This window comes from Hypanus sabinus, unplaced genomic scaffold (assembly GCF_030144855.1).
Source record: "Hypanus sabinus isolate sHypSab1 unplaced genomic scaffold, sHypSab1.hap1 scaffold_557, whole genome shotgun sequence".
NCBI classification, from domain to species: Eukaryota; Metazoa; Chordata; class Chondrichthyes; order Myliobatiformes; family Dasyatidae; genus Hypanus; species Hypanus sabinus.
In genome coordinates this window covers 90,979-113,032 of record NW_026781418.1, presented here as the reverse complement: position 1 = coordinate 113,032, position 22,054 = coordinate 90,979, and the positions used below count along the sequence as shown (strand labels likewise).

General features: G+C 45.1%; 1 protein-coding gene across 1 annotated transcript in view; it reads right to left on the bottom strand.

Annotated features, from left to right (window-relative positions):
• LOC132389403 (killer cell lectin-like receptor subfamily B member 1B allele B) overlaps positions 1–22,054 on the bottom strand; it is a 40,050-nt gene that overhangs the window by 9,097 nt on the left and 8,899 nt on the right. The window contains exons 2-4 of the mRNA XM_059961924.1: positions 9,685–9,774; positions 6,272–6,340; positions 2,497–2,601 (exon numbers count right to left, since the gene is read on the bottom strand). Coding sequence (XP_059817907.1) covers positions 2,497–2,601; positions 6,272–6,340; positions 9,685–9,751 — 241 coding nt within the window. The 5' untranslated portion in view covers positions 9,752–9,774. The remainder of the gene's footprint in view (positions 1–2,496; positions 2,602–6,271; positions 6,341–9,684; positions 9,775–22,054) is intronic.

Below are 22,054 nucleotides of genomic sequence, written 5' to 3'. Positions count from 1 at the left end.
AAAATGTTCTTGTCCTCTGGAAAATGTATATGGATAGAGTAAATGCAAGAAGGTCCTTTTTCCACTGAGGCGAGCGGTGGAAAATATAAAATTGAGGACATGGGTTAACGGTGAAGGGGGAAACATTTAAAGGGAAGATTAGGAGGCTGGGGGTCTTCTTCACACCGACAGTGGTGGGAATGTGGAATGAGCTGCCAGATGAAGTGATAAATGCTGGCTCACTTTTAACATTTAAGAAAGTGTTTGACAAAGACATGGATGAGAGGTGTATGGAAGGATATGGGCCAGGTTCAGTTCAGTGGGTCGAGGCAGAAAAATGGTTCGGCACAGCCAAGAAGGGCCAAAAGGCTTGTTTCAGTGTTGTAATGTTCTATAGTTCTATGGTTCAAGGAACGCAGAAAGGGATCACAGTTGAACATTCAGTTCAAAGGGGTGATAAACTCTTCACTTTAGACGAGCATTCAGCAAGGTCAATTTCATGGGAGATACTTTGACAAGATTGCGATGATTGCAATTCAGAATGAACTGGGAATTTGGGCTCAGAGTTGGCTTGCGTACAGACCTCAGAGAGAGGCGGACGTCCGTGAATCGTGGAGTAATGCGCCGATGCGCCCTACGGCTTCTGCTCTTTGTGGCAAAGATTTGGATGGAAATCTGGATATTCAAGTAGGCTTTGTGTGTTTCGAATGTCCTGCCTCGTAGAGTTAGTAAATTGATAGTAAATTGTTTTATTATTTCGAGGTATAGAACAGAGCCCACCCAGCGGAGTACAGAAACTTGTCTGCAATGTTGTCTCGAATGCATTCCCTCTGGTATTAGACATTTCAACTGTGGTAAAAGGTACTGTCTGCCGACTCAAGTCTGTGTCTCTTGTGATCTTAGAAACTTCTGTCGGATCTCCCGCTCAGCATCTCCGGAGCTATCCAAGGCCTACTAATCATCCCAATAATGTGGTGACCAGAATTGTATACAGTACGCCGGATGCAGCCAAATCGGTAAATTTGATACAACATACCTTCCAGATTATTTGAACCCGATGCCTCCACTGATAAAGTCAAGCGTGTTAAACACCCCAGAAAACGTCCCCACGGAGAATAACTTTGGACCCTAATCTCCTTCTGCAAATCAACACTGTTTAAGGTCTTGGTTTTCAGGATGCGCTATCTCTCAACATTTGGCCAAACAAGGTGCAACATTTCACATTTGACATTTGAATGTCAACTCCAGCTGACATTTCTCCAACCCATAGTTGTAACTGAAACAAATCCCACTGGATTCTTTTCTGGTCTTCTATACGATCCACAACACCACCCATCGTCGTAACATCGGTAAACGTACCAAAGCAGCCTCTGCCAGTGATGCCCACGCTGAAGAGGTTTGACGAAGGGTCTCGGCCCTAAACGTCTACAGTGCATCTCCTTATAGATGCTGCCTGGCCTGCTGTGCTCCACCAGCATTTTGTGTGTGTGTTGTTATCTAAACTGTCATCCGGGCCATTCACAAACATTACGGAAAGGATAGTGCCAGTGACATACCGATCACTTCATGGTAGAGTTGCATTTGGAGAAGGAAGTCGGAGGATCAGATTGTTTTTCTTCTCATCGGAGTTAAGAGAGTCGGGACTGCGCAGGCGTGTGACGTCGGGCAGTGAAGCCGGGAAGCTTTTAAAAGAACACAGGCTTTTGCAGCTGGCAGCGGAGTGAGCCGAGAACAGAGTGAAGGCTTAAAGGCTTTGGCTCAACGAGCTTAGGCGGAAACGGGCGAGGCAAGGTAGATTTAGGTTTCAGTTTTTCCTGTTATGCAAGTTAGTCTGGATAAGTGCAAGCTGTTGTATTTCAGGAAGACAAGCAGCGTGGGACTGTCACGGTGAAGAGGAGGAACCCTGGGAAGTGTCAGAGAACAAATAGCCACGGGGCTACGGAAAACGGTTCGCAAAAATTAAGGTCAAGTGTAGATAAGGCGGCGAAGACTGCATCCCCATCAATCAATGCACTGAGTGCAGGAGTCGAGAGGTCACTTTGCAGTTGTACAGGACGTAGGGTAGGACGCCCTTGTAGTACAGTGTTCAGTTTTCGTCCACCTGCTGCAGGTGAAATGCCACCGAGAAGCAAAGGTTGCAGAGGGAGCTTTACGGGGGTACTGCCGAGACTCGAGAGACTGAGTTATGGAGATAAGACAGGCAGGTTAGGATTTTATACCTTGGAGTTCACGAGTGACTTACAGAGGTTTATAAAACCACGTGGGGCAAAGACAAGGTGAATGCGCAGGGTCATTTTCTATAGACTCGGAGAATCGAGGATCAGAGCGCACAGTTCTGAGGTGATAGCAGAAGGAGATTTAACTGCCGACCAGAGTTGAATTTTCTTTAAAAAACAATGCTCCCTCTGTGGAAGGAACGGCTAGGCGAAATGGTCGATTCAGTTGCATTATCACTTATATACATGTGCGTTTTGCACGTGACACCTTCAGAATGGCGTCATCAACGTGAAATCTGACCTGCCTGATCTCCTGGTCCCGACGCAATAGGAGTTTCTTCTTCCTTAGCGATGTGAAGCTCATTTTGGCGAAGGTTCAGCTGAGAGTAGGTTGGGTCCAGTCCATCTGGGAGACAAAGCAAGAAAATGTGAGAGGAAGACAAATAGAAGAGCAAGGGGCAGGTAGAGAATGGTGGAGCGGAGTGAGAGACGGAGACACAAAATGAGCGAGATGAGGAAGTACGTGGAGACAGAGCGGCAGATAGAGTGATGGATGGATAGGGGATATAGGGTGAGAGATGAAGGCGCTGGGCGGGAAAATGGGAGAGAATGGGAAGACAGAACGAGGAGAGGAATTCAACAGGCAGTGTGGACGGAGAAGATGGAAAAAGGGAATAAGAAAACTTAAGCACGACAACAGAATTAAAGAGGAAGAAAGCTCAGGAAGTCTAGCCAAGTGCAATAGGGATCGACGTGAGAAGCGAAGGGAGTGATGGATGAAAAGTATTATATATGAATACACGAAGTATAAGAAATAAAGTAGATGAGCTTGAGGCTCAGTTGGAGATTGGCAAGTATGATGTTACAGGAATAACAGAGACACGGCTGCAAGTGGACCAGGGCTGGGAAATGAATATTCAAGCCTACAAGTCCAATCGAAAGGACAGACTGGTGGGCAGAGGGGTTGGGGTGACTTTGCTGGTGAGGAATGAAATTCAGTCCCTTGAGAGAGGTGACATAGAATGTAGAGGTGTAGCGTCAGTATGGATAGAACTGAGAAATTGTAAGGGCAAAAAGACCCTAATGTGGGTAATCTGCAGGCCCCCATATAGTAGCCTGGATACAGAGGGCAAGTTGAATCAAGACCTAAAATTAGCATGTCGGAAAGGTTATGCAACGTGCAGGTAGACTGGGAAAATCAGGTTGGGACTGGACCCCAGCAAAGGGAGTTTGTGGAGTGCTTCCGATATGGATCCTTAGAGCAGCTTGTACTGGAGGCTACCGTGTAGAAGACAATTGTGGATCTAGTGTTGTGTAACGAACCGGATCAGATAAGAGAACTCGAGGTAAAGGATCCATTCCGAGGTAGTGACCATAATATGATGAGTTTTATTCTACAATTTGAGAAGGAGTAGGGAAAATCGGAAGGGTCAGCATTACAGTTGAACAAAGGGGACTATGTAGCTATGAGGGAGGAACTAGCCAATGTTAATTGGAAGGTACACAAGCAGGGAGGACAGTGGATCAACAATGTCAGGCATTTCTGGGAATAATGCAGAAGGTGCAGGATCAGTTCATTCCAAAGAGGAAGAAAGATTATAAGGGGAGTAGCTAACAAGGGAAGTCAATGACAGTATAAAAATAAAAGAGAAGAAGAATAACATAGCAAAGATGAGCGGAAAACCAGAGGATTGGGACACTTTTTTTTTAAGGAGCAACAGAAGGCAATACGAGGAGAAAAGATGAGGTACGAATGTACGCTAGCCAAGAATACCGAGGAGGATAGTAAAAGCTTCTTTAGGTATTTGAAGAGGAAAAAATATTTAAGACCAAAGTTGGACCCTTGAAGTCAGAACGGGTGAATTTATTATGGGGAATAAGGACAGACGAGCTGTACAGGTTCTTTGGATCTATCTTAACCAGGGAAGACACAGAAACTATTGCAGATGTAATAGTGATCAGAGGACCTAGGGCAACGGGATAACTGACGGAAATCCACAATAAGCGGAAAATAGTGTTGGGTGGACTGATGGGACTGAAGGCAGATAAATCTCAAGGTCCTGATGGTCTGCATGCCAGGGTACTTAAAGAGGTGGGTCTACAAATCGTGGAGACATTCGTAACCATTTTCCGAACTTCTTTTGATTCAGGATCGGATCCTGAGGATTTGAGGATAGCTAATATTATCCCACTTTTTAAGAAAGGAGGGAGAGAGAAAACAAGAAATTAGACTGACATCAGTGGTGGGGAAGTGATGGAGTCAATGATAAAAGATGAAATAGAGGCACATTTGGATAGCAGTGACAGTATCGGTTCGAGTCACCATGGAGTTACGAAAAGGAAATCATGCTTGAGTAATTTCTGGAATTCGTTGAGGATGTAATTATGAAAATGTACAAAGGAGAGCCAATGGATGAAGTGCACCTGGGCTTTCAGAAAGTCTTTGATGAGGTCCCGCATAGGAGAATAGTGGCCAAATTAGAGCACATGGTATTGGGAGTAGGGTACTAACATGGATATAAAATTGGTTGGCAGACAGGAAAAGAAGAGTAGGGATTAACGGGTCCTTTGAAGAATGGCAGGCAGTGACTAATGGGGTAACGCAAGGCTCGGTGCTGGGATCGCACCTATTTACAATATACATTAATAATTTAGATAAAGGGATTAAAAGTAACATTAGCAAATTTGCAGATGACACAAAGCAGGGTGGCAGTGTGAAATATGAGGAGGATGTTAAGAGAAAGCAGGGTGACTTAGACAGGTTTGGTGAGTTGGCAGGTACATGGCAGATGCAGGTTAATGTGGATAAATGTGAGTTTATCCAATTTGGTGGCAGGAACAGGAAGGCAGATTACTATCGTTATGGTGTCAAATTAGGGAAAGGGGAAATACAACAATATCCAGGTGTTATTGTACATCAGTCTCTGAGGGAAAGTCAGGCAGGTACAGCAGGCAGTGAAGAAAGTACGTTGGCCTTCATAATGAGGGGAGTTGAGTATCGGAACAAAGAGGTTCTTCTGCAGTTGTACAGGGCCCTGGTGAGAACACACCTGGAGTACTGTGTTCAGTTTTGGTCTCCAAATTGGAGGAAGGGCATTCTTGCTATTAAGGGAGTGCAGCGTAGGTTCACGAGGTTAAATCCGGGGATGGCGGGAATGTCATATGTTGAAAGATTGGACCAACTGGGCTTGTATCTACTGGAATTTTGAAGGATGAGAGTGGATCTGATTAAAACATATAAGATTATTAAGGGATTGTACACGCTACAGGCAGTGAACATGTTCCCGATGTTGGTGGAGTCCAGAACCAGAGGCCACAGTTTAAGACTAAGGGGTAGGTCATTTAGAACTGAGTTAAGGAAAAGCTTCTTCACCCATGGAGTAGTGGATCTGTGGAATGCTCTGCCTCAGAAGGCAGTGGAGGGTTAGATAGAGCTTTACAAGACAGCGGAGTCAAGGGTTATGGGGAGAAGGCAGGAACGGGGTACTGATTGTGGATAATCAGCCATTGTCTCAATGAATGGCGATGCTAGCTTGAAGGGCTGAATGGCCTACTGCACCTATTGTCTATTGCGTACAGAAGTAAGGCGGTCATGTTGCAGTTGTACAGGAAGTTGTTGAGGTAGCACGTGGAGAACAGTGTTCAGTATTGGTCGTCCTGTTCCCGGAATGATGACATAGAACTGGAAATGAGTGCTTGGGGAAATTTACGACGTTGTTGCCGTGACTCCAGGGACTGAGTTAGGGAAAGAGGTTGGGTTGATTGCGACTTTATTCCTCGTAGCGGAGGGATGATTTTTCAGGGGTATATGAAGCCACGAGGAACACAGACAGAGTGAATGGGCGCAATTATTTCCCCTGGACTTGGACAATCGATGACTAGAGCGCACAGGTGTAAGTAGAGAGGGGGAAAGATTCAACTGGTGAGCCGATTGACAACCGTTTGTTACCCCGATGGTGGTCAGTCTGCGGAACGACCTGACATGGCATTGGTAGAGAAGAATACATTACACACTTGGCCATTTGGGAGTATGACATGTGAGCCCTCCAGAATGACGTCGTTGTTGCATCACTGACCTGCTTGCGTATTGGTGATGTGTTCGACTTTCCGAATGTTCAGCTCGGTGTAGGTGGAGGTCAGATCGTCTGTGAGAGAGAAATAGACAAGTATGAGATAGCGCGATAGAGAACCGGGGATAGTGTAGAGGGAAGTGAAGAGAACACAGAGACGTGGGGGTGGGGGAGAGGGTTGGGGACAGCGAAAGGGTTGAAGGGAGGCAAGACAGGGAAGCGAGACAGGGAGTACAACGACAGAGAGAATGAAATGGATGGATTGAGTTGTTGAGAGAGTGTGACTGAAGATTGGCGATTGGTGGGAAAATGGAGCAGAATTGGCTAACAAGAACGAGGAGAAAAAGTAGAGAGAGAGAGAGGGGTGAGGTAAGGGGAGTGAGGAAGTCAGTGCGGAGAGTAGGAAAGAGGCGAGGCAGAGGGGTGAGAGAGTATAAAGTGAAGGGTGGAGAAATGTGCGGGAGAGAGGATGGATGTGTCAAAAGGAGCGAGATACTTAGGGAAAGAGTGCAGAAGGAGAGCCAGAGTGGGCGACCGGGGGAGGGTGACAAAGGGGAGAGATTTATGAAAGTGAGCAATGAGAGAGAGAAGAATTAATGGGTAAAAAGTGGTAGATAGATGCTGGGAGATAGTTAGAGAGCGGACAGAATAATCACGCGAGAGGGAGGCAAAAGAGGAGGGAAAGAGTGAGGGAAAGTGAGCAATGAGAGAGAGGGAATAGTGGGACAGATAGCGTGAAAGACAGGGCAGGGAGCGAGGGGGTAGGGAAGAGAGAGAGGTTCAAGGAGGGATAGAGAGGGGAAGGGGCGTTAGAAGGGAGCGAATGAGAGAGAGCAGCATGGGGAGAATAGTCAGAGCGTAATGAGAGGGGGTGATGACGGACAAGGGGCAGTGTAAGGACAAGAGAGGGGAGAGTGGATGAGATGGGAAATGTGGGATGGGGATGAAGAAGGGGAAACAGAAAAAGGAGTGTGAGAGGGAAAGGGAGAAAGAAGGGGGAAGAGCTAAGGTTTGTGCAGAGTGATGGGGGGAGAAGATGGAAAATATGAGAGGGGATTAAAAATATATTTTAGGAGGCTCCCCATCACCGCATCTCTCATTGCCCTCACTAAAAACCACCCTCCCCACGGGGCTCCTTATTCACCTGCCATCCCACACCGCTCCCTCCTTTTAGCCGACTCAGCGCTCCCCCCCCAGTCACCCTTCCACCCCACCGCCCGACAACGTGACTTCCACAACACTGTCCCCCATGACATTCCGTCCTCCCACATCACAGCCTCGATAATGCCCTCCTATGCCAGTCGCTCCACGCCACCCTTCCCAAAGCACGCCAGCGTCACTGACGCCCCCACCCACTGACATTGCTCCCTCCTAGTTGCCTGTCCTGCGCGGTCCCTCTGACATATTCTCAAACAGTGATGCATTAGGGTCAGCTGTAAGTTTGCCCTGAGTTTTCTCGACAGCAATGGGCAAATTACATGAACACAGTCAAGGCAACAACGATGAAACTGACTTACATCTCTACGGACCTTTGGCACAGAGAGGGTCTAGGCTTTAGACTCCACGTAAGATACATCAGGTTCAGAAATTGGCTGAGATTCCCTCATCATGTAATGAACAGGATTTGATCAGCGATCTTGAACTAAATGAGCCATTAGGAGGTAGTGAGCATAATATGATAAGTTTTTATATGCAATATGATAAGGATAAGGGCAGATCGGAGGTGTCAGTGTTGCAGTTGAACAAATGAGACTATGGAGCCATGAGGGAGGAGCCGGACAGTTAAATGGACGGATATGCTAGCAGAAAAGACAGTGGAACAGCAATGACAGGTATTCTTGGAAATAATGCACAAGGTGCAATATCAGTTCATCCCCCGTAGAAAGAAGGATTAAAAGGGGAGAAAGGGGACACAGTGGTTGACAAAGTAAGTCAGAGATTGCATAGCATTAGAAAAAAGAAGTATGACAGAGCTAAGATGAGTGGGAAGACAGATGATTGTGAAATATTTAAGGAACAACAGAACTTAACTAAAAAGTCAATACGGGGAGAAAAAAATGAGGAACGAACTCAAGCTACCCAGGAATATAAAGGAGGATAGCAAAAGCTTTTTTAGGTATGTGAAGAGAAAGAAAATAGTTAAGAACAATGTTGGGCCCTTGAAGAATAAATTGAGTGATTTTTTATGGGAAATAGCGAAATGGCAGAAGAATTTAATAAGTACTTTAGATCTGTCTTCACTAGGGAAGACACAAGTAATCTTCCAAATATATGGATGGCCCAAGGACATAGGGTAACAGAGGAAATGAAACAGTTTGACATTAGGAAGGATACGGTGATGGGTAGACTGATGGGACTGAAGGATGACAAATCCCCAGGGCTAGATGGTTTGCATCCAAGGGTACTAAAGGAGGTGGCTCTGGAAGTTACGGATGCATTGGTAATCCAATTATTTAAATTCAGGATCAGTTCCTGAGGACTGGAGAATGGGTAATGTTTCCCACATTTTAAGAAAGGAGGGAAGGAGAAAACAGAGAACTATCGTCCTGTCAGCCTAACATCGGTAGTGGGGAAGATGCCAGAGCCCATTTTTAAAGAAGAAGTAGTCGCATATCTAGATAGCAGTGATAGGATTTGGCCGAGCCAGCATGGATTTACCAAGAACAAATCATGCTTGACTAATCTATTGGAGGTTTTCGAGGATGTAACCAGGACGTTAGACAAGGGAGATCCAGTGGATGTAGTGTACCTCGATTTTCAGAAGGCAGTTGATAAGGTCCCACATAGGAGACTGGTGGGTAAAGTCAGAGCTCATTGCATTGGGGGGAGGATATTGACATGGATAGAAAACTGGTTAGCAGATAGAATGCAAAGGGTGGCGGTGAATGGGTGTTTCTCGGAATGGCAGGTGGTGACTGGTTGGGTGCCATAGGGCTCGGTATTATGACCACAGCTGTTTACGATTTATGTCAACGGTTTACATGAAGGCATTGAGAATAAGATCAGCAAGTTTGCTGACGATACTATACTGGGTGGCAGGTTGACATGTGATGAGGATGTTAGGAGAATTCAGGGTGACTTGGATAGGCTGGGTAAATGGGCGGATACTTGGCAGATGATGTTTATTGTGAATAAGTGTGAGGTTATTCTCTTTGGGAGTAAGAACAGGAAGACACTGAGTGAACCTCACTCCACACCGGCTCATCACACTGTCCTGGGGTCAGACACAGAGTGAATCTCCTTGTGCAGCGTCTCGGAAGTCCTAAGCTTAGACACAGAGTGTAGCTCCCTCCACACTGTGCCATCACAAACCCCCAGTGTCAAACGCAGAGGGGGTTTCCATCCAGACTATCCAACACACGCTCTCGGAGTCAGACTCAAATTGAAACTCCCTCCATCCGTCTTTCTGCTCCACTCACCTCGGGAAGGTGCCCCTGATCCAGTATTTGTGCGTTTCTGATTCATGCAAGCTTCGCTGTCGTCCATCCTGTCGAGGATCCTCTGCGTCTCTGAGCTCAAGAAAGAGAAGAAACCGTTGTCAGAGTAAGCCGGTATTGACAAGGGTGTCAGACCGACACTAAAAAACACAAGCTGAACAGCTGAAAAAGAGAGGAAACGAGAGCTGGGGGTGGGAAAGGTACCGTGGAGAGGGATTGAGAGTGCGAGCGAATGGCCCGCAGAGGTGGACTTCAATAAGGCCTTTGGCAAGGTCCCACATAGGAGGTTAGTTAAGAAGATTCAATTGCTAGGTATCAACGGTAAAGTAGTAAACTGGATTCGACGTTGGTTGAATGGGAGAAGCCAGAGAGTCGTAGTGGATGATTTATTCCCTGAGTGGAGGCCTGTGACTTGTGGTGTGCCACAGGGATCAGTGCTGGGACATTGTTATTTGTCATCTATATCAATGATCTGGATGATAATATGGAAAGTTGGATCAGCAAATTTGCTGATGATACAAAGATTGGAATTGCAGTGGATAGTGAGGAAGGTTTTCAGAGCTTGCAGAGGGATTTGGACCAGTTGGAGAAACGGACTGGAAAATGGCAGATGGAGTTTAATACAGATAAGTGTGATGTGTTGCATTTTGGATGGGAAAATCAAGGTGGAACATGCATGGAAAATGGTAGTGCACTGAGGAGTGCTGTAGAACAGAGGGATCTGGGGATAAAGATACATAATTCCCTAGTTTCCTTAGTAAATACAGATGCAAAAAAAACATTTAATATCTCTCCCATTTCTTTTGGTTCCATACATAGCCTACTACTCTGATCTTCAAGAGCACCAGTTTTATCCATTACTATCCTTTTGCTCTTAACATGCCTGTAAACGCTCTTAGGATTATCCTTCATCCTGACTGCCAAATTAATCTCATGGCTTCTTTTACCCCTCCTTATTTCTTTCTTAAGATTTTTCTTACTCTTTTTACACACCCTCGAGGGCTTCACAAGTAGATTGGGTTGTAAAGATAGCTTTTTGTACATTGGTCTTTATAAATCGAAGTATTGAGTATATAAAAGTTGGAATGAAATTGTGAGGTTGGATAAGACATTGGTGAGACCGAATTTGGATCATTGTGTGAAGTTTTGGTCACCTAATTACAAGAGGGACATTTATAAGGTTCTGGGAGAGCAGAGAAATTTTGCAAGGACATTGCCCGGACTCGAGAAACTCAATTACAGAGAATGGTTGAATAGGTTTGGACTTTATTCCCTGGAGCGTAGAAGAATGAGGGGAGATTTGATAGAGGTGTATAAAATTATGATGGGTATAGATAGAGTAAAAGCAACCAGTCATTTTACGCTGAGGCGAGGGGAGAAAAAGAAACAGAGGGCATTGGTTAAGGGTGAAAGTGTTAGAGCGTGGCCTAGTGGATAAGGCATTGGTCTAGTGATTTGAAGGTCACTGGTTCGAGCCTCAGCTGAGGCCGCGTGTTATGTCCTTCAGCAATGCATTTAACAACACATTGTTCTGCGACAACACCGGTGCCAAACTACGTGGGTCCTGGTGCCCTTCCCTTGGAGAACTTGAATAAGAATAAGGAACTTTTGTTCCCGAGGGATATTGGAACTCTGATAAAGAGGAAGAGAGAGATGTATAACATGTATAGGCAACAGGGAGGAAATCATTTGCTGGAGGACGATAAAATGAGTAAGAAAATACTTAAGAAAGAAATCAAGAGGGCTGCGAAAAGACATGAAGGACAATCCGAAGAGTATCTACAGGTATATTAAAAGAAAAAGGATAGTGACGGATAAAATTGGTCCTCTTGAAGATCAGAGTGGTCGATTATGTATGGAGCCAAAAGGAATTGTAGAGATATTATATGTTTCTTTGCATCTTTATTTACTAAGGAAACTGCAATAGAGTCTATGAAACCAAGGCAAGGGAAGGGATGTCATGGAACTTATACAGATTAAAGAAGAGGAAGTGTTTGCTATCTTGAGGTAAATCAGAGTAAATAAATCCCCAGGACCAGAAAGGGTATTCCCTCGGACCTTGAGGGGTACAAGTGTTGAAATTGCAGGGGCCCTGGCAGAAATATTTAAAATGTCGATATCCAAGGGTCAGGTGCTGGGGGATTCGAGGATAGCTCTTGTAGTACCGTTTTTTAAAAAAAGTTTAAAGAGGTAAGTCGGGATATGATAGGCCGGTAAGTCTGACATCGGTAGTAGGTAAATTATTGGAAGGAATACGAAGACATAGGATCTAAAGGTATTTCGATAGACAGACACTTATTAGAAAAAGGCAGCATGGCATTGTGCGTGGTAGGTCATGTTTACCCAATCTATTATGGTTTTTCGAGGACGTTACCAGGAAAGTGGATGTAGGGAAGGCAGTGGATGTTGTATACATGGATTTCAGTAAGGCGTTTGACAAGGTCCCACATGAGAGATTAGTTAGGAAGATTCAGTCGCTAGGGATACAAGGAGAGATAGTAAATTGGATTAGACATTGGCTCAGATCAAGAAGCTAGAGAGTGGTAGTGGAGGATTGCTACTCTGACTGGAGGCCTGTGACTAGAGGTGAGCCACAGGGATCATTGCTGGGTCCATTGTTATTTGTCATCTATATCAATGATCTGGATGACAATATGGAAAATTGGATCAGCAAATTTGCTGATGATTCAAAGATTGGAAGTGCAGTGGACAGTGAGGAAGGTTTTCAGAGCTTGCAGAGAAATTTGGACCAGTTGGAGGAATGGGCTGAAAAATGGCAGATGGAGTTTAATGCGGAGAAGTGTGAGGTATTGCACTCGGAAGGTCAAACTAATAGAACATACAAGGCAACTGGTAGGACACAGAGGAGTGCAGTAGAACAGAGGGATCTGGGAGTACAGATACATAACTCATTAAAAGCGGCTTCAAAAGTAGATAGGGTTGTAAAGAAAGCTTTTGGGACATTGGCCTTTATAAATCAAAGTGTTGAGTGTAAGAGTTGGAATGTAATAGTGAGGTTGTATAAGACATTGGTGAGATCGAGTTTGGAGTATTGTGTGCAGTTTTGGTCAACTAATTAAAAGAAAGATATTAATAAGGTTGAAAGAGTGCAGAGAACGTTTCAAAGGATGTTGCTGGGACTTGAGAATCTGAGTTACAGTGTAAGGTTAAATAGGTTATGACATTATTCCGTGGAGCGAAGGAGAATGAGGGGTGATTTTATAGAGGTGTATAAAATTATGTTTGGTATTGATACAGTGAATGCAAGCAGACTTTTTCCAATGAGGCCAGGGGAGGAAAAAAAATAGGTCATGGGCTAAGTGTGAAAGGGAAAATGTTTAAAGGGCACATTGGGAACACTTCTTCACACAGAGAGTGGTGAGAATGTGGAAAGAGAGGACAGATGATGTGGTAAATGCGGGCTCACTTTTAACATGGAAAACTTGGACAGCTACATGGATGAGAGGCGTATGGAGGGATACGGGCCAGGTGCAGGTCTGTGGGACTAGGCAGATAAATGGTTCGGCACAGTCAAGAAGGGCCAAAAGGCCTGTTTCTGTGTTGTACTGGTCTAAGGTACTATGGTTCTATGGAGCAGCCACAATGAAATGGTGAAGCAGACTCAATGGCCCAAATGGACTAATTCTGCCCCTGCATCTTACGTTCTTATGATAAGATACTTTTGTCTTATTGTGGAAAAGCTAAATGCTGTTGCTAAGCTTGACTATCTGAAGACTGACGCCCCGAAGGCCACAGGATAAGATGCAGACGCTGCTCTGCTTGTGTGAGCTAACAGAAGTTAACAAAGTTTCATTCCAAGAATGAGGTAATGTTAATTTTTCTCCGACACTGTCGTGGTAGCGGAAAACCTGACTGCAGTCGTGCAGTTCTAATTCTGTGCACCGTCCTGAAGCATTCGTAGACTGGCTGATATCTAACAAGTGCTTCTTGAAATCGCTCACTGAGTTTATCTGAGTTTGCTGTACCCTACCATAACTTTCCTGTCTCCTCAAAAACATTCCCTGAGCATTTGCCAAATGTCTTCCGTACTTTTCCCTGAGAATATATGTTTTCAAATTAAGCTTCCATGTTCCTGCCTTATAACCTCATAATTGACCTTACTCCAATTAAGTGCTTCTCTAATTGTCTCGTCCCATCTCTCTCCAAAGCAGCTGTCAGCGAAACAGAATTGTGAACACTATCTCCAGAATGCCCTCCCACTGAGAGATATGAAACCTGACCAGATTGATTTCCCAATACCAAATTAAGTACAGCCTCTCCTCTTGTAGCCTTATCTACATTTGTGTCACGAACCCTTCCTGAGCACACGTAACAGACTCCACTCCATCTAAACCCCTTGCTCTAGGGAGATGCCAATCAATATCTGAGAAATTAAAATCTCCCGTCGCGACTACATGTTACTGTTACAACTTCCAGTCTCTGTTTCCCTATCTGCTACTCGATATTCGGCGGCCTATTAAAAACACCCATGAAAGTTATTCAACGCTTCTTGCTACTAATCTTCAACCGCAGAGACTCCATATGTAATTCCGGCTTGGCGTACACCTTTTCTGCAGCTGCGTCACTGTCTCTGTTCAACAATGCCACTACCCCACCTCTTTTGCCTCCCTCCCTGTCTTTCGGTAACGTCAAAACTCGACCCCTAAAGTAACCATTCCTGTCCCAAGTCACTGTATTGGCCACCACATCATAACTCCAAAGGAGACAGTGATCACACTGTCCCTCCTTTATCATAACATTGGAGAGGGATAGGAACAGATCAGTTACAAAAGCGTTTAATTGAAGTAAGCCAAAATATGGGGCTAACAGGCAGGAATTTGGAAACATAAATTGGGGTCAGGTGTTCTCAAAACTGTAAGGAAGAGTTATGGTACATGTTTACGGGATATCTGGTTGGAGTTATGCATAGGCATGTTCCAATGAGAAGGGGAAAGGATGGTAGGGCACAGAAACCGTGGTCAACAAAGGATGTTGGAAATGATGTCAAGAAGAACAGAAGGACTTATGAAAAGTTCAAAAGACTAGTCGATGACAGAGTTTTGGAAGATTATAAAGCTAGCAGGAAGGAACTTCAGAAAGAAATTAGGAGAGCCAGAAGTGTCATGAAGAAGCCTTTGGAGGTTAGGATTCAGGTGCACCGCAGCATACTCGACAGGTATGTGAAGAACAAGTGGATAAGACGTGAGAGATCTGGACGAATCAAGTATGACAGTGGAAAAGTGTGGATGGAACCGGGGGAGACAGCAGAGGTACATAATGAATACTTTGCTTCAGAATTCACCGGGGCAAAGGATTCTGGCGTTTGTACGGGTGACTTAGAGCGGACTGAAATCCTTGAGTATGTACACATTAATAAAGACAAAAAGCTGGAGTTTTTAGAAAGCGTCAAGTTGCAAAGGACACAGGGAATGGAGGATCAGGCTGCTGTGCGAGCCGAGCGAGGAGATTGCTGAACTTATAGCGATGACGTTCTTATCCTCAATGGGGGGGTAAGGATCCGGAAGATTAGAGGGTCGCGTATTTTGTTCCTTTATTCAGAAGGGAGTACAGCTAGCCCAGGAAATTATAGATCAATGAGTCTTACTTCAGTGGTTGCTGCGTTGAAGGAGAAGATCCTGAGAGGCAGTTTTCGGAACATTTGTAGAGGCATGATATAATTAGCAGCAGTCAGCATGGACATTCAAAGGCAGGTCGTGCCTTATGAGTCGGGTTGAATTTTTTTTGAGGATGCGACTGAACCAATTGATGAAGGTAGCGCAGTAGATCTAGTTTATAGTGAATTCAGCGAGAAGTTGTTAATGTTCCATGGAAGGCTTATTAAGAATGTAAGGGTGCATGGGACAGAAGGGGGCTTTGCTTTCTGGATGCAGAACTGGCTTGCCCACAGAAGGATTTAGATGGGTCATATTCTGCATGGAGGCCGGTGAACAGTGGAGTCCCTCAGGGATCTGTTCTGGTACCCTTACACTTCGTGATTTTATAAATTACCTGGATGAAGATGTGGAGGTGTTGGTTCGTAAATTGGCGGACTATACATGTTTGGCGTTGTTGAAATACCCCCAATAATGAGGTCTGTCCGAGCTTACAGCGGGATAGTCCGAGGATGCAAAACTGGGCTGAGAAGTGGCAGATGGTTTTCAACCCAGATAAGTGTGAGGTTGTCCTTTTTTTGTAGGTCAAATATGATGGGAAGATTCTCGGCAGTTTGGTGGCTCAGAGACATCTTTGAGCTCGAGTCCATAGGACACACAGCGATGCTGCGCAGGTTGTCCCTGTTGTTAAGAAAGCAGACGGTGCATTGGCCTTCATCATTCGTGAAGCAGAGAGGTAATATTCCAAATATATAGGACCCTGATCAGACACCACTTGGAATACGGTGCTCAATTCTAGTCGCCTCATCACAGGAAGGTTGTTGAAACGATAGAAAGGATTTACAAGGATATTGACTTGAGTGGGGAGCATGCCGTATCAGAATGGGCTTGGTGAACTCGGTCATTTTTCCTTGGAGCGACGAAGGGTCAGAGAACCCTGATAAGGTGTATAACATGATGAGAGGCATTGATCGTGTGAATCGTCAAAGGCCTTTTTTAGTAACAGTCAGCATGGATTTGTCAAAGGCAGGTCGTGCCTAACGAGCCTGATGATTTTTTTTTGAGGGTGTGACTGAACAAATTGATGAAGCAAGCGAAGAAGATGCATATTGATTTCACCGAGCATTTGATACTGTATCCCATGTAAGGAGGCATGGACTCAAGGGGACATTGATGTGTGGATCCAGAACTGGCTTGCCGACAGAAGAGAAAGAGAGGTTGTCGACGGTCCTGTTCTACATGGAGGCCAGGGAGCATTGGCGTTTATCAGGGATCTGTCCTGGGGACCCTACTCTTCGTGATTTTATAATTGACCGAGATGAGTTTGTGGAGGTGGGGGTTCTTAAATTTGCGGATTGATCAAAGGTAAGGGTGTATGAGATCTGTCAGAGCTGGCAGCGGAACATTCATAGGATGCAAAACTGGGCTGAAAAATTTTCAGATGGGATTCAAACCAGTTAACTCTGAAGTGGTTCTTTTTAGTAGGTGAAATATGATGACAGAATATAGTATTGATGGTAAGACCCTTGGCAGGGTGGTTGATCAGAGAGGTATTGGGTTCGAGTCCATAGGACACTCAACGCTGCGGCGCAGGTTCCCTCTATGGTGAAAGCATACGGTGCATTGGATTTCATCAATCTTCAGATTAAGTTCAGGAGCCGAGAGGAAATTTTGCAGCTATATAGGACCCTGCTCAGACCCCACTTGGGGTCTGTGCTGAGTTCTGGTCGCCTCACTACAGGAATGATGTGGAAACAATAGAAATGACGCAGAGGATATTTACAAGGATGTTGCCTGGATTGGGGAGTCTGCCTTATGAGAATAGGTTGAGTGAACTCGGCCATTTTTCCTTGGAGCGACGGAGAATAACAGATGACCTGATAAGGCGTATAAGATGATAAGAGGCTTTGAGCGTGTGGACAGTCAGAGGATTTTTCCCAGGGTTGAAATGGATAGCATGAGAGCGCACAGTTTTAAGGTAGTATGTACTGAAGGGATGTCAGGGTTTTTTTTTTTTGTCCGGAGTCTGTGGTGAGTGTACAGAATGGGCTACCTGCGACTGGAGGCCGATACGATAGGACAGGTACATGGAGCTCAGAAAAAATAGAGGGTTATGGGTAACCCTAGGTAATTACGAAGGTAAGAATATTTTCGCACAACCAATGTGGGCCGAGGCTCCTATATTGGGCTGTAGGCATTCTATGTTTCTACGTTTCTATGAGCGCTGGATGGAGTGGTCTGAGGAGCGTGGGTCCGAGGGTCGGCTGCGCTCAGAAGAGGTCGACAGGAACAAAAGGACGACTCTGTGAGCTCCACCGTTTGCACATTAGTCTTTTTCCTGACAATGTACCCCTTTTATGTTGGTTTACAAGCCTTATGGACAGATTATAAAGCTCAATCGTTTACTCTCATGTTGTGTACTGTTTCTCAACATCGTACAGCATCCACCCAAACGAGATTTGTAAGTTTCTCTGGCCGGGGGATACAATCACCCGGATGAAGCCGCGAGCCGAGCCGATGATTATATTCCCACTTAATTTTATATTCTTGTAAGCCTTTTCTTTTGCGTTTACAAGAACTTTCAGTTTCCTTTTCGGCCAAAGGTAAATACTCCTTGAGTACTGAGAACTTCTTCACTTTTGGAATACACATGTACTGCACCTTCCTCATCTTTTCCTGGAAACGAAAGCAATTGCCGCTCTGCTGAAATCCCCTGCAGACATGGTTGCAGATATGGCAGATAAAATTCAACCCTGACAAATACAAAGAGATTGCACATATAGCCAATATATGGATAAGTGGAGGGCAGTTTGTTTTGAGGATGTATACAGGCTAGAGAAGGACATACAGAGGGCAAAGAAAAGGCAGATGTTCTGCTGTGTTGGGAACTGCATGGTTATTCACTTTGGGAGTGGAATATCCGTGGATTTCTTTGCCACAGGTGGCCGTGGAGGACAAGGCTTTCTCTTTTGTCTATTCGTGGCAAAGTTTCCTGATTGGCCAGTTAGGTCTTAAAGGAATGCTGGGAGAAGGCAGGGGATTGAGGTTGAGAAGTAAATTGGATCAGTCGCGATGAAATGTTGGAACAGACTCAGTGGGCCAAATGGTCTGATTCTGCTTCTCAATTTTATATTTTATGATAAGTTACTTTGTTTTATTGTGGGAAAACTAAATGTTGTTCCCAAGCTTGGCTATCTGAAGATTCAGGTCACGAAGTTCACAGGATAAGATGCAGACACTGTCTTGCTTGTGGGAAATAACAACATTTCATGTTAAGAATGCGGTATGGTTAACCTCTGTCCGACACTGTCTCGGTAAAAGAGGAACTGTTTGTAGATGTGCAGTTCTCATCCTGTACACCGTCCTGAAGCATTCGTAGACTGTCTGATATCTAACAGGTGCTTCTTGAAATGCATCACTATATTTAGCTGTTGGCTATTTTCCAAAATTCACTGTAGAATGTAAAGAAATAACCTGAAATTGGCGGAGTCGTAAGGCAACGTGATCACCTATTGAAGGGTTAACCGTACACCGATATCTGTGTCTTTATTTCTGTTCGGTCCCGGGATAAGTTATGTTACAGTCTGTGGGCAAGCCAGTTCTGGATCCACAAAGCAATGACCCCTTGGATAACATGCATCCTTTCTTTCTTAATAAGCATTGCATGGCGTACCTTATCAAATGCCTTGCAGATATCCTATAACACTAAATCTACTGTTCTTCCTTCATCAAAGTATTTAGACACATCCACAAAAAATTCCAACAGGCTCATAAGGCACGTCCTGCCCTTGAAAAAGTTATGCTGTCTATTGCTAAACGTATTATATCTCCCCAAATGTGCATAAATCCTGCCTCTTACGAACTTCTCCATCAACGTACCAACCACTGAGGTAGGAATCACTAGTCTAGAATTTCCTGGGATACATCTATTCCTTTTCTTGAATAAAGGAACAACATCCTCCACCCACCGGTTCTCCGGAACCTCGCCCGTCACCATTGCTGATGCAAAGATAATCGCCAAAGTCTCAGCAAGCTCCTCCCTTACTTCCCAGAGTAGCCTTGGGTACATCTCCTCCGGTCCCGGCGACTTATCGAAATGATACTTCCCAAAATCACCAGCACACCTTTTTTAATATCTACGTGCTCAAGCTTTATGTCTGCTGCAAATCATCACTACTATCACCAATATCCTTTTCCATAGAGAGATCTCACTGAGATCTAACATCTGACCAGGTTAATTTTCCAATAACAAATCAAGTAGATTCCCGTCCTGGAGGCTTATCTACATATTGTGACAAGAAACACTCCTGAACACACCTAACAGACTCCACCCCATCTAAAACTCTTGCTCTAGGTAGATGCCAAATGATATTTGGGAAATTAATATCTCCCATCGCGACTACTCTGATATTATCATAACTTTCCAAGACTTGTTTCCCTATCTGCTCCTCGATATTCCTGCTACATTTGGGTAGCCTATGAAAAAAACACCCAGTAATGTTATTGACCCATTCCTGTTCACAAACTTCCTAAGATACCTGAGAGTATCTGTAGAAAATTCCTCCATGGCGTCCACCTTTTCTGCAGCTGTTTCGCTATCTATGATCAACAGTGCCACGCCCATAGCTCTTTTGCCCCTCTCCCTGCCCTTTATGAAAAATCTAAAAGTCGGCACTTGAAGTATCCATTCCTGTCTCTGAGCCGTCCAAGTCTCTATAATGGCCACCACATCATATCTCCAAAGTATTACTTCGGCAGTTTGAACGGGGCATGACTGCGCAAGCGTGCGAAGTCGGCCTGTGAGGCAGCGGGAGAGTTTATAAACCGAGCTGACTAACGGAGCGGGGGACGTAGTGGAGGCAGACAGGATAGGAAGGCTTTGGCCTCAGAGGCTTCGGCGAGCAGATGCTGAGGACGAGCTTGCTCCCGGTGAGGTAAGGCCGGGTAATCTCCTTTAATTAATCAAGTTAGCTTAGGGGTAGGTAATGGAGGCAGCAGTTATAGCAGTCGAGTGTTCCGTTAGCAGTATGTGGGAAGTCCGGGCAAGCACAAATGTGCCTGATGACCACACCTGCAAAAGGTTCATCCAGCTGCAGCTCCTGACAAACCGTGTTGGGGAACTAGACGTGGAACCAGATAATCTTTGGATCATTCGGGAGGCAAAGGCAGAATTAAGCAGGAGTTACAGGGAGGCATTCACCCCGAAATGTCAGGAGCTGGGTGTCTGTGAGCGGAAGGAAGGGGAATAGACTGAATGAGCAGAGCACTGCTGCGGCCGTTCCCACTAATTATAAGTATATAATTATAATTATTTGGATACTATTGGTGGGTACGACTTACCAGGAACAAATTGTGGTGGTCACGGTTCGGGCACCGAGACTGGATCCTCCGATCAGAAGTGAAGGAGGGAGAAGAGGAGAACAGTAGTGATCGGGGATTCTATGGTTCGGGGGGAGCAATAGGAGGTTCTGTGGGAGAGATCTTGAATCCCCGATGCTCTGTTGACTCCCTGGTGCCAGGGTCCGCGATATCTCGGATCGAGTTCTCAGTATTCTCAAGAGGGAGGGTGAACAGGCGGATGTCGTGGTCCATGTAGGGACCAATGACGTGGATAGCAAGAAGTTGGAGGTCCTGCAAAGAGTGTTTAAGAGGTTTGGTGTAAAGCTGAATGACAGGACCTCCAAGGTTGCAATCCCAGGATCGATACCCGTGCCACGTACTAGTGAGGCCAGAGATATGAAGATAATGCAGCTAAATACGTGGCTAAACAGTTTGTGCAAGAAGGATGGCTTTATGTTTCTGGACAATTGGGCCTTGTCCCAGGGAAGGTGGGACTTATACCGACGGGACGACTTGCACCTGAACTGGTGGGGGACTAACATCCTTGCGAGAACGTTTGCTAGTGCTGCACCGGGAGGTTGAAACTAGATTTGCAGGGGGATGGGAACAGATAGTGAGGTGGAGAAGGATAATGTTCATGCGAGAGCTGCAAGTACTGTGCGTGGAGTAAAGCCAGATCTAGCATTTGTGGAAAGAGAAGCAGAATAAAGGGTGTAAAGATAGTTAGGTAGAAGGGCTAAAGTGCGTGTACGACAATGCAAGAGACATCATGAACTGAGGTGATGACAAATTGCCCTTATTATTTATCAGTCCTATGCAAACTGACTCTACATCTCCTGATTCTATGTCACACTTCGCAAGGGACTGAATTTCATTCCTGACCGGCAGAGCCACACCACTCCCTCTGCCCACCTGTCTGTCCTTTCGATAACACGTATACGCTTGATTAATCATTTCCCAGTGAAAAGTGGCAGATACGTTCACCTCGGTGAAGTGTGAGTTGGTACACTTTGAAAGGACAAACTCCAAGGCAGAGTACAAAGTAAGAGGCAGGATACTTGGTAGTAGGGAGGAGCAAAGGGATCTGGAGGTTCGAGTCCTCAGATCCCTGACTGTTCCCTCACAGATACATAGGGTAGATAAGAAAGCCTATCTGGTGCTAGTTTTCTTACGTCGAGGGATAGAGTTTTAGAGTCGCTGTGTAAAGATGCAGCTCGATAAAAGCCTGGTTAGGCCGAACTTGGAGTACTGTGTCCAGTCTGGTCGCTTCACTATAGAACATAGAACATAGAACATAATATAGTACAGCAATTTACAGGCCCTTCGGATCACAATGTTTTGCCGACGATCAAACACTGCCTCCCATATAACCTCCCCCCGACTTTAAATTCCTCCATATG